Source organism: Glycine max, chromosome 20 (genome assembly GCF_000004515.6).
Source record: "Glycine max cultivar Williams 82 chromosome 20, Glycine_max_v4.0, whole genome shotgun sequence".
NCBI lineage: Eukaryota > Viridiplantae > Streptophyta > Magnoliopsida > Fabales > Fabaceae > Glycine > Glycine max.
The window spans coordinates 34,564,424-34,581,695 of record NC_038256.2 but is presented as its reverse complement, the minus strand read 5'-3'; the positions used below and the strand labels follow the sequence as shown (position 1 = coordinate 34,581,695).

The window sequence follows — 17,272 nt, the reverse complement described above, 5'->3', positions numbered from 1 at the left end:
GTAACCAATTTAATTACCATATTTTGATTTTGAAATATGATATTAGCTCAAAGTAAAAAGTTAAATTGATTAAATTGATATAATTATTATACAATTTTTATAATAATAAAATAATAGATTCCAATTAAATTCTTAAGAGTCAATTTTTTATTCTTATAAATTAATACCTTAATAGTAATAATAATAAAAAATCTGAATTATAGGTAGTACATGTTAACATAATATTTACAATAACAAAAACACACACCCAATCTTAAATAATTATAAAATTGATATATATTATACTTATATTTTTTATTTATATATTTAATATAGACATTACATAACTATTATTACATAAAAAAATAATAAATCATAATAAATTTTGATAGGCTTAACATTTTCTAGACTATAATTAAAAATATAATTAATCAGTTTTCTTAATTTTAATGTAATTATATTTAATATACTATCAAGTATTTCAAATATTAATAATTTTATTATATACATATAAATTTTAAAAATTTCAATAGACTTAATATTTGTTAAGCTCGATTAAAAATATATATGATCATTTTCATCTATTGTAGTATACTTAGTATAATATTTTACTAAATATTTAAAAATACATTTTAATTATGTCCATGTATTTTTTCAATAATAATAAATATAAAAAATTAATTGCTTAAAATCTAGTTATATTTGAGAAAATAAAATAAAAATTATTGGTTCTATTTTAGGATTTGAAGCTCTGTTTGGGATTCTCTCAACAAAAAATCAAACATGCACTAAGTATACAAAGAGTGTGTGTTTTCATTTTGTTTGTTAATGTAGTAACTTCTTTTGTTTGGAGAAACCCTAAAGTGAAGAAAGGAGGAGGAAAAAGGTAAAGTTGTGGAGAAATGGAAGGTGTGAAGGAAGGCGCGTGAGACAGGGACGTAGTGGGGTCCAGCACCCACGTGCCCTCCTCCTGTCTCCACCAGCTACTTCCTTCCTTCCTTCAACTCTCAATTTCTCTCAATTCCATCACATGTCGAACTCCGACGGCACCACTAACGGCGCAATCACTGAGGCGCAGAGACAGCAGCAACAGCAAGGGGGGAAGGCGTTAGCCGTTAAGAAGCCGCCGTCAAAGGACCGTCACAGCAAGGTGGACGGTCGCGGGCGCCGCATAAGGATGCCAATCATATGCGCCGCACGTGTGTTCCAGCTCACGCGCGAGCTTGGCCACAAGTCCGACGGTCAAACCATCGAGTGGCTCCTCCGTCAGGCCGAGCCCTCCGTCATCGCCGCCACCGGCACCGGCACCATCCCCGCCAGCTTCTCCTCCGTCTCCCTCTCCTCCCCTTCCTCCACCTCCGACTACAAGCCCCAGTTACTCGCTCCCACTCCCTTCATCCTCGGCAAGCGCATACGCACCGACGAAGACTCTTCCAAAGACGAAGCTGTTTCCGTGGGCCCCTCTCTCGTGGGGCCGTATGCCCCTCCCGGACCAGGGGTCGTCCCGGCCTGGCCCGATTTCGGACAAATTTGGAGTTTTGTCGCCGCCGCTGCTGCTCCCGAAATGGTGTCGGTGCCGCAGCAGCAGCAGCAGCAGGCTTCGTTGTTCGCTCATCACCACCGTCAGCAGCAGCAGCTGGCCATCGGAGAAGCTTTGGCGGCGAGGGTGGGAAATTACCTTCCGGGACATCTGAATTTGCTCGCTTCATTGTCAGGTGGACCTGGGAATTCTGGTCGGAGAGACGATGAGCCTCGTTGATTGTGACATCTCTTCAACGGTGGCGGTGAGGATGGTTGTGGACGGTGGTGGTGGTGGTGGTGTTTTTTTTTCTTCCGTATATATACATATTCTCGTGTTGTGGTTGCTGTTTTGTTGTGTGTGGCAAGCAGGAGATTCTTAGGGTTAGGTTTTCCCTTAGATTTTGAGTGGAGAAGTCCATCAATTAAGAAGACATTCAATTAGGGTTTTTTGTTTTACTTCCTGCTGGTTTGGAAAACTTAACTAGGTTTTTAGATGTTGGATAATTGTTTTAGATTCTGGTGCTTTGTTGGAGGAGAGGAGGAAGAAAAAGGGAGAATGTAATGAACTGATGATTTAATTTGTGAAATTGTGATGGTGAGAAATTGGTACCGATTGAGTCTGGAATTGGGTTTCAGAAGCTTGGTCCGTGTGCTAGTACAGTTGAATTTGTAATGTAATGTTGCACTTCTTCAAATTGAAGAGCATGGATTGGATTGCATTGTTGATTCTGTTTCACTTTCATAGTGGGTTTTGGGCTTTGACTGACTGGGTCTACACGTTTGGTGGTGGCTGTGGTTGCTGTTGAGGTAATTAGTGATTGCAAGCTTGTTTCTGAGGCGAGTGAATTGTGTTTCCAAAGTTCAACTGTCACTTCCAGAATGTTGGAGAACCCTAATACTTTCCAACTTGGGTTGAGAATTCATGTCTCTTGGATGCTGTTGGGGGCATGTTTTGAGGGATTGAGGTTCATGTAAGGTGGTCATGTTGTGAATTTGGTGCAGCTGCGGGGGACTTATGCTCTCTGACCCTATCTCCTCCACTTTCACACTCCTTGATGGTCTTTGTTGTTTTCAGAAATGAGACTGGTGAGTGGAAGATGAAAAAAAGAAGAAGAAAGCTCTGGTTGTACTCCGTATGACTGACTTCTGTTTTGAGATTTTTATCTTCAATTCTTAGCCATTTATTAGATTGATCAGCGTGAGAATAATGTTTTCTTGTATGTAAGTGGATTGTTTTGGGGTGCCAGTGATTTGAATAAAAAACTCATCTTTTCTTCACTTGTCACTTTCTTTGTTTCTATGTTCACATGAACTCGTTTTGCTGCATCATGACGATTCAATTATTTCAGTGTGCTTTCTGTTCTTAAATTATTGTAGCCAAATTGACCCTTTTATTTTTTGAATGTGGTGTGGCCTAGCAATATTATATTATAGGAGTAAATTCATTTAGGTGTTTTGATGCTCACTTACCACCATGTTTGATTTCATAGGAGTATCTTTGGTTTTCTGCCAGTTTTTGTAATTTCATGGTACTCTCTGGGAACTTGTACTCTGGCTATTTCAGTATTGAAGATATGGTTAGGTACAGAATTCCAGTCTTAAAATAAAGATCTACTCTCATGTTTTATTTGAAGTTAAATAACTAATTTTACTCACATGTTTTATTTGAAGTTAAATAACTAATTTTACGTTAATTAATAAGAAAGTTAATTCGTATATTTTTTAATTTCAAGTAAAATATAAGATTATTTTTAAAATTTTCTTCATTAAAACTTGTTCTTATAAATAAAAGATGAGTCGCTGAAAATAGAATTATAATTATATAAAGAGTGTTTTAGTGACAATAAAATTGAATATAACAAAATTAATTGAATTTATTTATATTTTTTAAGTCCAACATTCAAAATATTTTTTTTTCTTATATATAAGTCGAGAGGAATACTGTGTTTTTGATGTTTCACCTTTGGGTTAAAACAAACATGGTCTTGGTGCATTTGATGCAACAATCAATCTGGAGTTGTTATTTATACATACATAAAATAAAACTCAAATTTGGGTGATGTGTTGTATCTCAATAATGGCATATTTAATCTGGTTGTTATGACTTTGACTTTTTTTGCCACACCCTTGGAAGCTACCATTTGCCTCCGCACCCTGCCTTATCTGCCTCACAAACCAAATTTAACACAATGCTGAGAGCTGAGTTCAATTGGCAAAAGGGATCACCTAAGCATTTATAAGATGCCCGGCAGAGGTTATGTTCATGTTAAAAAATTAACTGGTAGCAAAGTTAAAAGTAACTTATTAAATTATAAATACTATTCAAAAAGTTGAAAAGTATAAAACGATAAAAAAAATCATAATTTATTTAAATAAAGATAACTAAAATATTGAATAAATATAATGAGAATAAAAATAAAAAGAAAATATAAAAAATTAGAAATTAATGTTTTAAAAAATATTGCTAATGTTTCAAAAAAATGAGAAATTATAAAAAAAATGTTTATCGAACCGTCAAATAAAAATTTTTACTAGTAAAAATATTAAAAATTAACCCAAATATCTTCTCAAATACATTAATAACTTAACTGAATTAGGTGGGTAGTTAATTGGATGAATGCTTTATTATTGTTTAACTAAATGATATTTGCAGTGAAAAATGAAGGAATTGAATTCCACTTTCGCCCCCAGAAGAAATTTCAGGCTTTACTTGTACATAACAAGATAGTACACATAAGAAGATTTATTAAACATGATTTATCATGCACATTTTTTTTTATCAATGATTTATCATGCACATGAAAGAATAATACAGTCTTGTTAAAATTTGAAATTAACAATAAATAAAATAGTAGGTGCACAATGTTTACAATATTTTTTTTTCTTCATAAATAAATATGACCAAGAATTGAATTTTAATTAATATATTAAGAGTCAAACATGAATTTATCATTTTATCACATTATGTCAGCTTGGTTGCAAGTTGCTACTACATGATAAGAGTCAAACATGATTTTATCATTTTATCACGAACATAAGAGAATTTGCGGTAGGGACGTATTGAAATATGAAAATATTTATAATATAAAGAGTAGACACAATTTTTACATGACGAAACTTGTGAAAAACTAAGATGAAAGGATTTGTCTCCAAGTTCCCAAATCGAGTATACCAACTCATCATTTTGTTCATCTTGTATTTCTCTATGCATGGATTATTGGTGGGGTTTTCATTTTAGGGATGCCAACATGTTTTCTTAATTATTGCTAAACAGAAGGGTCCCCGGAATTAAATGTCGCAGTGAAAAAAGTTAAAAACCATGTTATGGTTTGGAACCATTTTTAAACCCTCGTATGATGGATTTTTTGAGAGTGTTGTTAGGTGCACCCAATATTATTGCTGATGCACTCAACATTCTTTTAAAATGATAAAACTGTTCCTGTTAATTTCTCCCCTTATAGATCAAGTTGATCCGTAAGTTAATTTTTAAGACTTACGGATCAACTTGATCCATAAAAGACTTACAGATCAACTTGATCCGTAAGTCTTAAAAATCAACTTACGGATCAACTTGATCCGTAAAAGACTTAAGGATCAAGTTGATTTGTAAAAGATTTACGGATCAAGTTTATCTTTTCGTGGTTAGTGCTGGGTGCATCGGCGAGCAGCACTCACTTTTTTAACTTACTTGGAAACTGATTCTGGACCCACATTATTCTTTAGGGTTGTTGCAGTTGGGTTACGTAATTGGTGCACCCAGTTGCAACAGTGTATATGTGTGGGCCGTATCCAAATCCAGTTTGTATTTGTTCAGTCTTCCTTTGCTTTCCTGCCTAGTTGGATATCATTTTTTATAGAGAGATGTGTAAAGGAAATTTAGATACACCTCAATTGACAAAAGAAAAAAAAACATTAGCTCTTTATTCAGTTCATTGACCCAAAGAAACAAAACAAAACAAAAAAAGATCAACTCTTCAAAATAGTTCCTGTAACAATGTCAGGACCATGTTATTTACACCCCTTTTTTGTTTAAGCTCACATCCCACTTTTTTAATTTCTAAATAGCAATATTACCCTTATTCCTATCCTCTGCCTTTTAACATTCCTCTTAAAACCCACTCTCTACCGGAAAGCAACACACCCCTTCTCCCACTCGCACTATTTGCACTCCCTTCCCCTTCCGTTGCTCACATCCATTGAAAGAGTTGCTCACATTTTGAAGTCGTCTAACATCCATTGTTATTGAGTTTTATTTCTTTTCTCGTCTAGGTTTTCTTCCAAACACAATTGAAATGTGTTTTCATAATGTATTTAACAAAACAAAAATATGTTTCAATTTTTGTAATAACCCATGTATTGTTTTTACTACTACAAGTGTAAATTAAACAATTCAATGTTAAGTGTTAAAAATATGGTTGCTAATTATGATTATGTCAGTATTGTTAAGTGGAAAATTATTAACAATTTCACGTTTTTGCCATTCAAAATGAGCAAAACATGGATTTGTTATTGTTATGGAGATGTCGAAGATAAGACCAAGGAAGAAATTTGTTACTATGTTGATTTTGGGACAAATTTCTTATTTTTAATAATTGAAATATTATCATGACTAAATGCAATTAAATAAATTAACAATAATCAAAGATGGCATGAGTAAATAGGGATGGACAGGAGTCAGACAAATTTGACCAACTCGACTTGATTCAAACCTAAATGACTTGATTTGCCTAATTCTATGAGTTCATTTGGAATGCAAATTAAATAGGACAGTAATTTATTTGCATCGAACGCATGAGTTTTTGCCCAATCATTTTCCTTGGTTCCATGATTTCCTTCATACTTCAGTTCACTTTGCGTTCATGATTTTGTCCGAAACCTGCTACAAAGGCAAAAATAAATAAAACATAACTTAGAGATTAGATAATATTGCTTGTAATCTCATACAATAAAGTGTAGGTTTATTTTAAAATAAAAAAGTTTCAAATTAAAATATTTCAAGTCAATATTTCAGTTCTTGCAATCTATTTTCATATTATAAATTAAAGGTTTAAATAAACTCTTGGACTCTCTAAAATAATTATTCCTTTAGAGATTTTTTTTTTCCATTTTAGTGTTAAACGACAATGTATTAGTGACGTTCGTAATCAATTAACTTATGACGTCATAAAAAAATTAATAGGACAGTATTTTTACAGATTTTACAATAAAATTTGTAAAAAAATTAAAGAAAAAAGAAAAATTAAGTCAAGTATTTATTTGAGTTATTCAGTTGTTGGATCGAATCGAAGGGTTTTTGAGAGAGAGAGAGAGATGGCAGCTTCTGGTTCGTGGAAGAGTGGGAGTGGTTCTTCGATGGGTCTGGAGAGGATGAGCGTGGAGCAGCTGAAGGCGGTGAAAGAGCAAGCCGATCTGGAAGTTAATCTTCTCCAAGACAGCCTCTCCAACATTCGCACCGCCACCACCCGCCTCGAGATCGCCTCCTCCGCCCTCAACGATCTCTCCCTCCGCCCCCAGGGCAACCACATCCTCGTCCCCCTCACCGCCTCCCTCTACGTCCCCGCCACCCTCCACGACTCCCAACACGTCCTCGTCGACGTCGGCACCGGCTACTTCATCGAGAAAACCATGCCCGAAGGAAAAGATTACTGCGACCGCAAAATCAACTTGCTCAAATCTAACTTTGATCAACTCGTCGAGGTACTTTTCTTTCCTGTTACACACGCTATTACCTATATTGTGTTTTGACTTGACAATTTCATATTTGGTTTTAGTGCTAACTTGCTTGCTTTTCGCTTAAATTGTTGGACTGGATGTGGTAATTATGTGTTTTTATACTAAATGTGGCTATTCTATTGCGGAGAGCGATTGTTAAAACCTAAATATAAATGTTGTTAAATACGAGCATGGTGGATTAGGACACTCTAGCATAGCAGATTTCCTGCAAAATGTCGTTACAGGGCTATGAATTTGCACTCTGATGGCCACTTTTGCCGTAGCACTCATGGTGGTGACCATGGAAATGGTAGAAAAGGCAGCAATTACTCTTTAGAGAGAAAAAAGAAAAACATTCTAGGTGTTTTAAACCCTGGAATTCCAGCGTGCGGCCTCACATCTTCTTTTCTGTTTTGCTAAATCTGACCCCAAACTGGAAAACCATTTTTATTAACATCTCAGGTCTCAGGCAATCAACTGATTTGGTTCTCTCAAGTAATCAATCTCTCTGTTCATTAGTCCCTTTTATTTTGTTTCCGTTTCTTACTCCAATTCTTTGTTTCTCTTTATTCCTTTTCTGTGTGCTCTTTATTTCTCTGTGCTGTTTGAATTTCTCTCTGTTCATCCCAACTAATGCTATGAGGCTTATGATATTATCTCGCAAGTTCGTGGCTTGTGTACTTTTTTACGAGTTTTAAACTTTTACTTCTTACAACTTGCTTCTAGATTGTTGTCTATAATTTTATTTATTATAGCTACCCTGCTTCTGCCATAGGCTGGAATGCCATCTACCATATATTCTTATAGCAGGTTTTTGGGTTGCTTCCATGGATATTCTCTCTCTCTTTATTAGTCAAGCCTCCTTGCAGCATAGTACAAATTTTCTAGACAAATGCTTGATATCCTGTTCTGTTATATATATATATATGTGTGTGTGTGTGTGTGTGAGAGAGAGTTATAAGATTGACTTGTGGTTGAAGTGGGAAGGGGGGAGGGAGAGTTGGTGAGTTCAAATCTCTCCCACTAACAAACACAACTAACATTGACCAATAAAAAAAATGTGTGTGATGTGTATTATTCTACAGTAATTTTTATGGCAGATTTTCGGCTTCCTTTCAGGGGCTGCTATCTGCCATTAACAACAATTATAAAAAATAATCTGTTTAGGAAAAAAATTTGCCCCAAAATGTTATTTTGTTTGTAAAATGAAAATGGACTCAACAACATTTCTCCTCCCCCCCACTTTGTTCAAGTCAATTACTTTTTTCACATTGCCTTTTCAATGAATTTAAGAAGAATTCCATATTAGATTTCATCTTATCCAAAAGACGAATGAATTTGTACAATTCACACTGCAGGTTGCATCCAAAAAGAAAAATGTGGCAGATGAAGCTGGTGTTATTTTGCAGGCAAAATTGAAGCAGTTAGCGTCTTCATCCTAAAAGTAGTTGGTATAGAATTTATTTGTTTTCTTTCAATGCATTGTACCATAGAACTATTTAAACTTTTTATTTGAAAACTCCCTTTTTGTTGGCACCTCCAAAATTTGGCTTGGAACTATTGGATGTGTATTTAGAAAATGGAGTCAAATCAATGACAATTGAAATTTAGAGGGTATTTAGGAATTTTACACTGGTGTTTCAAGTACATTATCTCTTATTAGAGAAGACTGTTGCAGTTCCCGTTATAAGTGTTATTTGCTGGCCTTTCTGGTGTGTTCTAATTTCACCAAAGCTGCTCCTGAAATATGCTTGCGTGTGGGGGTAGAGAAGGGTGTCCTCGAGTAATATTGTGTTAGTCTGGGGAAGAGGGAAGGGTTTCCTCTAGGCTAACGCAATAATTTGGATAGCTTTAGAGTGTTCGTTTGGTGTTGCGGTCGACCTTTTCATAGGTAAATAAACGAGGTTACGACAAACAGACAACTTTTAGAGTTTTACATGGTTAAGATTTTGGTCTTTATTTTCCGTCAGATATCGATTCTTACATTTCCTCATGAATTTTGGCCTCTAATGTTTAAGCCTTTAAGGTATTGGTTCTTATATATTTTGCTTATTTAGGTTTTATTTTGGCCAAATGATGTATTTAGTCTTTGATCTTCTTTTTTTTTTTTTTTCAAATTGATCCTTTTATCTATTAAAAAGTTCACTTTGGTCCTTCATTTATTTTAATCAACCCAGTTTGGTCTGTATTGTCACTGTGCCGTGATTGCCTAATGGAGTCAAGAACAATTTTTAGTGGCTAAAAATTATCACAAAACGTAATTTTTTCTCTCTCAGGACATCTCCATTTTGTAAACACAAGAACAACTCCCAGAACCTAAATGTAGAACATAACCTAGAACAAATCATGAATCCCAAATCACTACCCTAAATCAAGAATCCCAAATAACAAATCACAACCCTAAATCAAGAATCCCAAATAACAAATCACAACCCCAAATCCCAAATCAAAAACCCACAAATCAAGAATCCTAAATCACAATTCAAGAACCCACAAAATAAGAACCCATGAATTAACAACCCCAAATCACAAATCCATCTCAGGTTATGATGGTTCTGGAAATGAGAGGTTCCGCTGAAGGAGGTTGGTGCCTTAAGGTGGGACTTGCTGGCAATCTTGCAGGTGTCTGCAATGATAGAGATCGGAGTTGACGTTATTATTTTTTATTTTAGGATCAAATTTTATTTGTGAAAATATATTTTAAAAAAATCCTGTAATGATAAAATTCAAATTATGATAACATTACATTATGGGAATCAATTATTTTAACCAAAAAATCAAAAATCAACTATGGGTTGTAACTTGCAATTGGCCCAACGAAAGAAAACAATGCAAGCATCCCTTAAAGTCTGTTGTTATCGAGAATTTTAATTCTATGGTTTCTGTAGGAATTCCGTTTCAAATTACCCAAAAAATAGTCATTCATAAACCATATTTTAAACCTCATTATTTACCACTCCAAATTGAACGTCGGTGCAGTTTTGATCCTAACCTCATGAATTCTCCTAATCCCAGATGTTGCAGTTTCATATAACTTCATATGAATCACAACCGAAAACAGAACTACGGCAGTCGTTTATTAATTAACAAGGTGCTTCTTGGATAAAGAACACAAATATTTGCAACTATTTTCAAGTTCAGTAGGGTGAGATTTTATGATAGCAAAAGAAACTCCGTCAAAGGCACCTTTCTTTGGTTTAAGATGGACCGACGGAAATGGCTATTGAAGTCTCTTAAAACGACGACTTAACTAAAGTCACAAAGCTGTCATTATCATTAAATACCTTATTATGTTCATCACTTCTGTCATAACATTATCAAAGTTTCAGATTCTCCGTAATTCATATCCCCTATCATCTGCCCACACCACAAACTTCCTCTCTACCATTTAAAAAGGATGCACACCTCAGTTATCAAGGAGCATCACTGATGATGGATCAATCCAAATTATTTATCAACAAATGAAGATTCTGCAAGATCAATGGCACGAGCAAGAGCTGCAGCTTTGTTCTCGCACTCTCTTTGTTCATCAGCAGGATCACTGTCAGCCACAATTCCCGCTCCAGCCTGGAGATGGGCAACCCATTCTCTGCGTTTGTTCTTATCCTTGTAGGAGTACATTGTGTCATAACGAGCATTTGTAGGGAAAACTATGGTCCTCAGAGCAAGGGCTATGTCCATATCGCCATTGAATGATATACCTCCAAATCCCCCACTATAGGGCCCCCTTCTTGCGACTTCCAACTCATCAATCAACTGCATGGCTTTGACCTGTTTTACAGAAACCATAATAATGAGAACAATTTACAACCAAACAAGTCGAACCAAGACTGCAATCTAAAACTAGTGACATTCAACAAAGGATATCTTTCTGTTCTCAGATATTTAGTGATAACTGAAGGGAAGTGCAAATATATATTACAAACTACATCCGTGAGGAGAGAGCCTGCAAAAATGAATGCTACGGTCTTAAAGGGTGTTAAAATTTACCTTCGGTGCTCCGCTAACTGTACCAACAGGTAAAGCAGCACGCAATGCATCCCAGCTTGTTAAGTGATCTAATAACTCCCCTGTGACCTGCAAAGGGTACAGTTAATCATCATCTGAGAAAAGTTTCTGCACTGGAATTCATTTCTGCCCGCCAAACCAAAACAGCATAAAACGAAATGGTTCAAGTAAAACCAGAAGAAACTCTAGCTTACTAGCACCCGTATCATTCATGTTTCTGAAAGAGTGGAAATTACAAGACAAAAGGAAAATCATAGGAAGAACGGAAACTTTTAATCAGAAAATTCTGCTCATGCGATGGGAAGACTGAAGAGACATGCTAGAGACAGGGAAATGCTTCTAGCAACAAATTATACACATATCGAGACAAAATCCTTGTTAATCAACAAGTAATGACCACTTCCACAGCCAAATTAAAAGGAGCTGACCTGCAAGGAGACTCAAGGTTCCTAAAGGGGATTTTGAAGAAGAAATTCTGTATACTAATAGGTGACTTTGTAAGAAAATGGAAAAAAAAAATTTACAATTTGACATACCAAAATAATAAATACTGCAGATTAGACGATAAATGAAAAGGATTAAGCAAAAGCAAGTGGGAATCCTATTCAAAAGCTTCGGAGTCATTTTATGAAAAAGTTGAACTTCCAAGAAATTCAACCCAAGCCTTGTGGCCCTTTAGATTTGGCAGACTAGTATCCGTTGTGATATAATTAGGAAATATGAAAACCAAGGAAAGAAGAACTAATCCCAAGAGATAACCTAAGATACTCTAAAAAATTCTTAAGATAATTGTGACATGCAGTAAAAAAAGGATAATTGTGACATAGTTTTCACATATTCAAACACATATTTCCAAATTTTCATATTTTGCTAAAGGAACTTACTGTTGAGCTGATGTGCATAACATGGGAATAGCGCTCAATATTCATAAGCTTTTCAACTTGAACAGAACCCGGTTTGGAGACCTGCATATTCATCTTGCATTAAGCACATGGCTAAAACATAAAAGAAACGGTTTACAGCAGCATGCACAATTTAGAAAAAGTGTGATCATAAACTACCCAACTGCAAAGCAACTGTGTGATGCATATATAAAGATAAAGATATATGTTTAATAGCAAAATAGAATGTAGAATACGGTTAGTGTTATGAATTACGAAATATTGATTCCTTCAACAAGGTGCGTGAGATTCAAATTTTGCTTTGCACATACATGCTCTGGACATTATTCCTTCAATTGAAAACTATATTATACCTTTCCAACATCATTTCTCCCCAAATCAACTAGCATTACGTGCTCTGCACATTGCTTTTCATCATTCAAAAGTTGTTTCTCCAACATGATATCTTCTTTTGGTGTTTTTCCTCTTCTAACAGTACCAGCAAGGGGCCGATTGGTGATCTTTCTCTGTAAAAAAGGATATGAAATGCCTATTAATACTTGTTAGACCTGTAATGAAGTTCATAATGGTCTATTAAAATTTAAGAATCATAAAAAGGGTTAATAAACAAGAACAAGGCTAACTATAAGCATATATTAAGATTATTGATATTGTGGAGGAAGATTAGAAGATAAAGCCAACTATTTGAGTAATTATTGCACAAGGTTACCTTCTTCACCCGTGTAAGAATTTCTGGACTTGAAGCAACCAAAATACTTCCTCTGGCCTGATACCAGTATATATTTCAACAAGTTAACTTTTGAATGCAAACTAACTAATAAAAAGATAATGGCACGAGAAACTGGCAAACCTGTAAATAAGTCATATATGGACTAGGATTAACAATCCTCAATGCTCTGTAGATTTCAAATGGGTCTGCAAAAGTTCTCTGTTCAAAACGTTGACTTAGTACAATTTGAAAAATATCACCAGCCCGTATGTGCTCTTTAGCCTTCAATACTGCCCTCTTATACTCCTCATTTGTCATGTTTGACATCTCCAGTTTAGGACCAAAGAGACGAGTGTATAACTTTATCGAACCTGTAGGCAGCCTTGGGCTGAAATTTGTAGATACTGAAATTAAACTTAGCAACCAAAAAATGTCATCCTTGACCTTAATCTGAAATGTTAAGCCAAGAAGAAAAGCAATGGGGAAAAAGAAAACAGCTTACTCACGTAATTATATCATGCACCCGAGATACTAGAGTTTCCAGCCGGTTCCTTCCATCTTCGAAGGCCTCCTCAGCTGAAGAATATCGATCCACCCGAACCCAATGAATCACATATGCTTTCTGGATTGAACAAAGTCAAAGAAATAACATATGCTTTTCTTACAAGCAACAATCAAATTTGCACAGCACCTGTCAATCAAACATAAAGAGTACCTTTTCAACATGATCAAACACAATCACACTGTCATAAAGGCCCAGATGAACATCAGGAAGGTTTCTGTCATCTACTGGGGCATTAGAAAATGGAAGTTTCTTCTTTTCTACATAGCGCATTGTATCATAAGAGAAATACCCTACCCAACCACCTGCAAGGAGAAAATGACACACAAACAAAATAGAAACTCATTTTCCATCTCAAAACATTTGAAGCAAGCAAGAAATCTCTATTGAATAACCAGAAATCTCTTTGCATAACAATCAAGTTACAAAAAAGGAAACAAGTTAGCCTGATCAGTGATTGAGGCTGCTTATACACAGTAAAATTTTACACAACCACCACCGAGTCAGTGGTACACTATAATAAAAATAGATAATCCAGTAAATAAGTGGATGCACTGAGTTTGTCTTTGTCAGAAGTTTTACATTATATACGGAAAGTACCTTAAAAAGTAAGTCATAACGGCCATGATTTCTGATTGGGCGAGAGTATAAAATATTTTTTTAATGTAACACTCACAGCATATAAAAATTCAAAGTGATAAAGAAACGAGAATTAGGATTAGGAGTCAATTTCACATGCCACAAAACGCTTCAGGAAGTTCATCTAAGAGTTGAGGCGTCCACTTCTCCATGATCCTACGAGGAATCACCAGAGGATCCTCTACAATTTCCTCACTCCTGCGCCCTTCCACGTGGTCCATAATAGTAACCACGTTCTCTTTCGCCACAATTTCCATACACGGCTGTGCTCCAACCACACTGTACCGTCCCTGATTACAGTCAACGCATAAATCAGTACACAAACCAACACATTCTCAAACAAAAACAAAAATAGAAAGCGTTCTCACGATGCTAGAAATTTGGCCTGGCTCGACCGATTCAAAGAGAAAACTCGGAGCATCTCTCTCGTCCTCCTTAACCAGGCACCGGTACGCAAGCACCGGAGTGAGGTGATCGGAAAATATGCAGCGGAAGAGAGGAATGACGTTCCCCTTCTTGGAAGCTTCGAGAAACTTCTGGGCGTTGTCAACTGAAGGAAGAATAAGTAAACGGTGGATGAAGCATTGGAGAGTGAGAGAAATAAAGAGAAAGAAAAGAGCGAGAAGGAGAATGACCTAGTGAAGGAGAAGGAGATTGAGCGCAGCATTTGAGAGTGGATCTGGAGATGGAGGAGGTTCGGTTAGCAAAACCTACACTTGCGAGGGATAATGGGTGCGGAACAGTCGCCATTGGAGGACGAAGGAAGGAAAAGGTCAATGAAAAGGGAAGAAGAAGAAGAATGACGACAAAGTAGCGGTGGGTAATTCAAACGGTGACGACGGACAGCAGTAGCGTGTAACGGCGGCCTAGTACTCCGCTACACGTGCCGTTCATGGTTACGCTTTCATTGGGTTGGGCTGGTCTTCGTTACCTGGAATATATAGAGACTTCAGGTCATTTCTTTTTGCAACCCCCTTTCTTTTTCTTAAGATTAATTATTCATTTGATTTTCTTTATTACACTTCAAAATTATTCCCTGCATCATAAAATAAGTGTCGTCTTAGGGTTTTTGCATACCAAAAATAAATATTTTCCTATTTCTTTTTCAACTCAGATTAAGAAATTTTAGTAAATAAATTAGTTTTTTTCACCAAATTATTGTTTTCATTTATTAATTTGTTTGTAATATTTATTGTTCATCATTAATGTTGTTAAGGATATAAGTTTTTAAAAATAATTGATATGATATTAAGAAAACTAAAATAACATTTATTTTGAATTTTTCTTCTTCTTCTTACATGACACTTATTATGAGATGAAACATGAAAATATTTTAGTTCATACATAAATAACTATAAATGTGTTTTAGTTTTTGTTGTTAATTTTCTTTAATTTTAGTTAAGGATGTGATAGCATGACTTCTTTTCCTAGTGAAATGGACTTTGGGAGATAATGACATCTAAATGCACAACCTAAATAGTCAAGCGCGTTGCCTAAAGTATTAGTGGCAAGAGTAGATTATCATGTGGGATACAAAACATTGAAGCGGTCACATTTTGTGGCCAAATCATGGTGGGTGGGTATGTGTAACAATTAGGCGCAATTTCAATGTGCGTGGGATCAAAAACTCTAATCCATCACTTAATCTTGTCGTTTCCTATTATCAAAATCGGCTAACTTAATTAGTTGTGAGTTGTTGTAAATTTCGTGATACTTAAGTTTAATTCATACGAATTAAAAATCTCCATATTAATTGTTATTGGTTGATTTTCTTGTTGCTAGTATTTTAAAATTAATTTATCTTTTAAGCCTTTTCAACGCTCCCCTTATTAATTGTTGTCATTCATTTTTTTCTTATTGTAAGTGTCTTAAATCTATTATATCTTTTGATATTTTCAATACATTCCTTATTAATTGTTGTCGATCACTTTTCTCTTTAAATTTGCTTTATTTTTAAAAAAAATACATCCCTTATTAATTATTGTTAGTCACTTTTTTCCTTAAATTTGTGATTACCTATTTTATTTTTTTAATGATTTTATTAACTGTTGTGGTCACTTTTATCTTTTATTTTTGTTTCAACACGCATCTTATTAATTGTTGTCGGTCACTTCTCCCTTCAAATTTGTGTTATCTTTATTTTATTTTTTCAATGCACCCCTTGTTAATTATTGTCGGTCACTTTTCCATTATAAGTGTTTTACAAAATTGACCTTAATAGTGTTTCTTTCTCCCCACTTTAAATCTCACTCTTTTGCAAAAACAGTTTTTAAGTCCCTTATTAAGTCCCCCTTCTTTTACAAAAAAAGTAAGCACTTAATATTTTTAAGTCCCTCTTACTAATTATGACTATGTATTTACTCTTTAATTTTGTGATTTGTTTTTTTTTGTTTTTGTTTTTTTACATGTATGGTATAAAATTACAAATTAGGTACATTGTTTTATATACTTCAGAACAATGGTCACCCTCCACTGTCTCACTATAGCACTTATAGGGATGACCACTTTGCGCATCTATCCAAAATTGACTAGTGAGTGCACAACACAAATAGGACGTAATTTTTATTTATGTAAAATGAAGATCCAGTTATTTTCACCACCAACATCAAACAAATTTTGTATAAATAATTTTTACTAGTCTTTGTTCTCACTTTCCACAATTGTAACAACAAAATAGAAGAATTAGTCATTAGGATTTCTACTAATGTCTATGGGTAAGATGCTGCTAAAAGGGTTTTTTCCACCAAGACTTATAATAGACCCAAGTATAGGCAATAAACTATCTTTATAATATAAAAACACATATAAAAGCAAAAAAACATGAGTACACTATCCTTTATAGCTAAGTCAAACATGAGAAGGAGGTCGAATTATATTTTTGTTTCATTTTGAAATTTTTTGTAAGGCATCAGTAAAAGCAAACAACAACTTGCACAAATATAAAGCAATACAGATAAAAAGTTTGCGTGAAATATGCGTTGAGAAAAATAGAATTCAATCTCCAAATGTTAGATGTGTAAAGGCAAAACACAAAGAGAAGGAATAACCTAACAACACTAATTTTTACCCTAGTTCGCTCTTAACTTAAGAGCTATGTCCAGTCCTTTTGCACTTAATGGATTTTTCACTAAAAATCAATTGAGATGCAAGTAATCTTTTTTCACCTCCTTAGACTACATTTTTAGTAGTTTGTTACATTTAAATTAAAACCTACTACAAAGTATTATTTTCAACAAAGTA

General features: G+C 34.8%; 3 protein-coding genes across 3 annotated transcripts; 2 read left to right on the top strand and 1 right to left on the bottom strand.

Annotated features, from left to right (window-relative positions):
• The first annotated feature begins 718 nt into the window (after positions 1-718).
• LOC100800443 (transcription factor TCP7) lies at positions 719-2,778 on the top strand. Its single transcript, XM_006605782.4, has one exon. The coding sequence runs from the start codon at positions 1,010-1,012 to the stop codon at positions 1,736-1,738; it is 729 nt and encodes a 242-aa protein (XP_006605845.1). The 5' UTR covers positions 719-1,009; the 3' UTR covers positions 1,739-2,778.
• Positions 2,779-6,760: 3,982 nt separating this feature from the next.
• LOC100784222 (probable prefoldin subunit 5) lies at positions 6,761-8,829 on the top strand. The gene is made up of 2 exons (XM_003555791.4): positions 6,761-7,197; positions 8,571-8,829. The coding sequence occupies exons 1-2, from the start codon at positions 6,811-6,813 to the stop codon at positions 8,652-8,654; spliced, it is 471 nt and encodes a 156-aa protein (XP_003555839.1). The 5' UTR covers positions 6,761-6,810; the 3' UTR covers positions 8,655-8,829.
• Positions 8,830-10,463: 1,634 nt separating this feature from the next.
• On the bottom strand, positions 10,464-14,951 carry LOC100783691 (anthranilate synthase alpha subunit 2, chloroplastic). The gene is made up of 11 exons (XM_003555790.5): positions 14,668-14,951; positions 14,401-14,582; positions 14,133-14,322; positions 13,547-13,698; positions 13,338-13,453; positions 12,973-13,219; positions 12,832-12,888; positions 12,476-12,628; positions 12,105-12,185; positions 11,203-11,289; positions 10,464-10,983 (listed from the first exon to the last, which is right to left on the bottom strand). The coding sequence occupies exons 1-11, from the start codon at positions 14,780-14,782 to the stop codon at positions 10,660-10,662; spliced, it is 1,704 nt and encodes a 567-aa protein (XP_003555838.1). The 5' UTR covers positions 14,783-14,951; the 3' UTR covers positions 10,464-10,659.
• Positions 14,952-17,272: the final 2,321 nt, after the last annotated feature.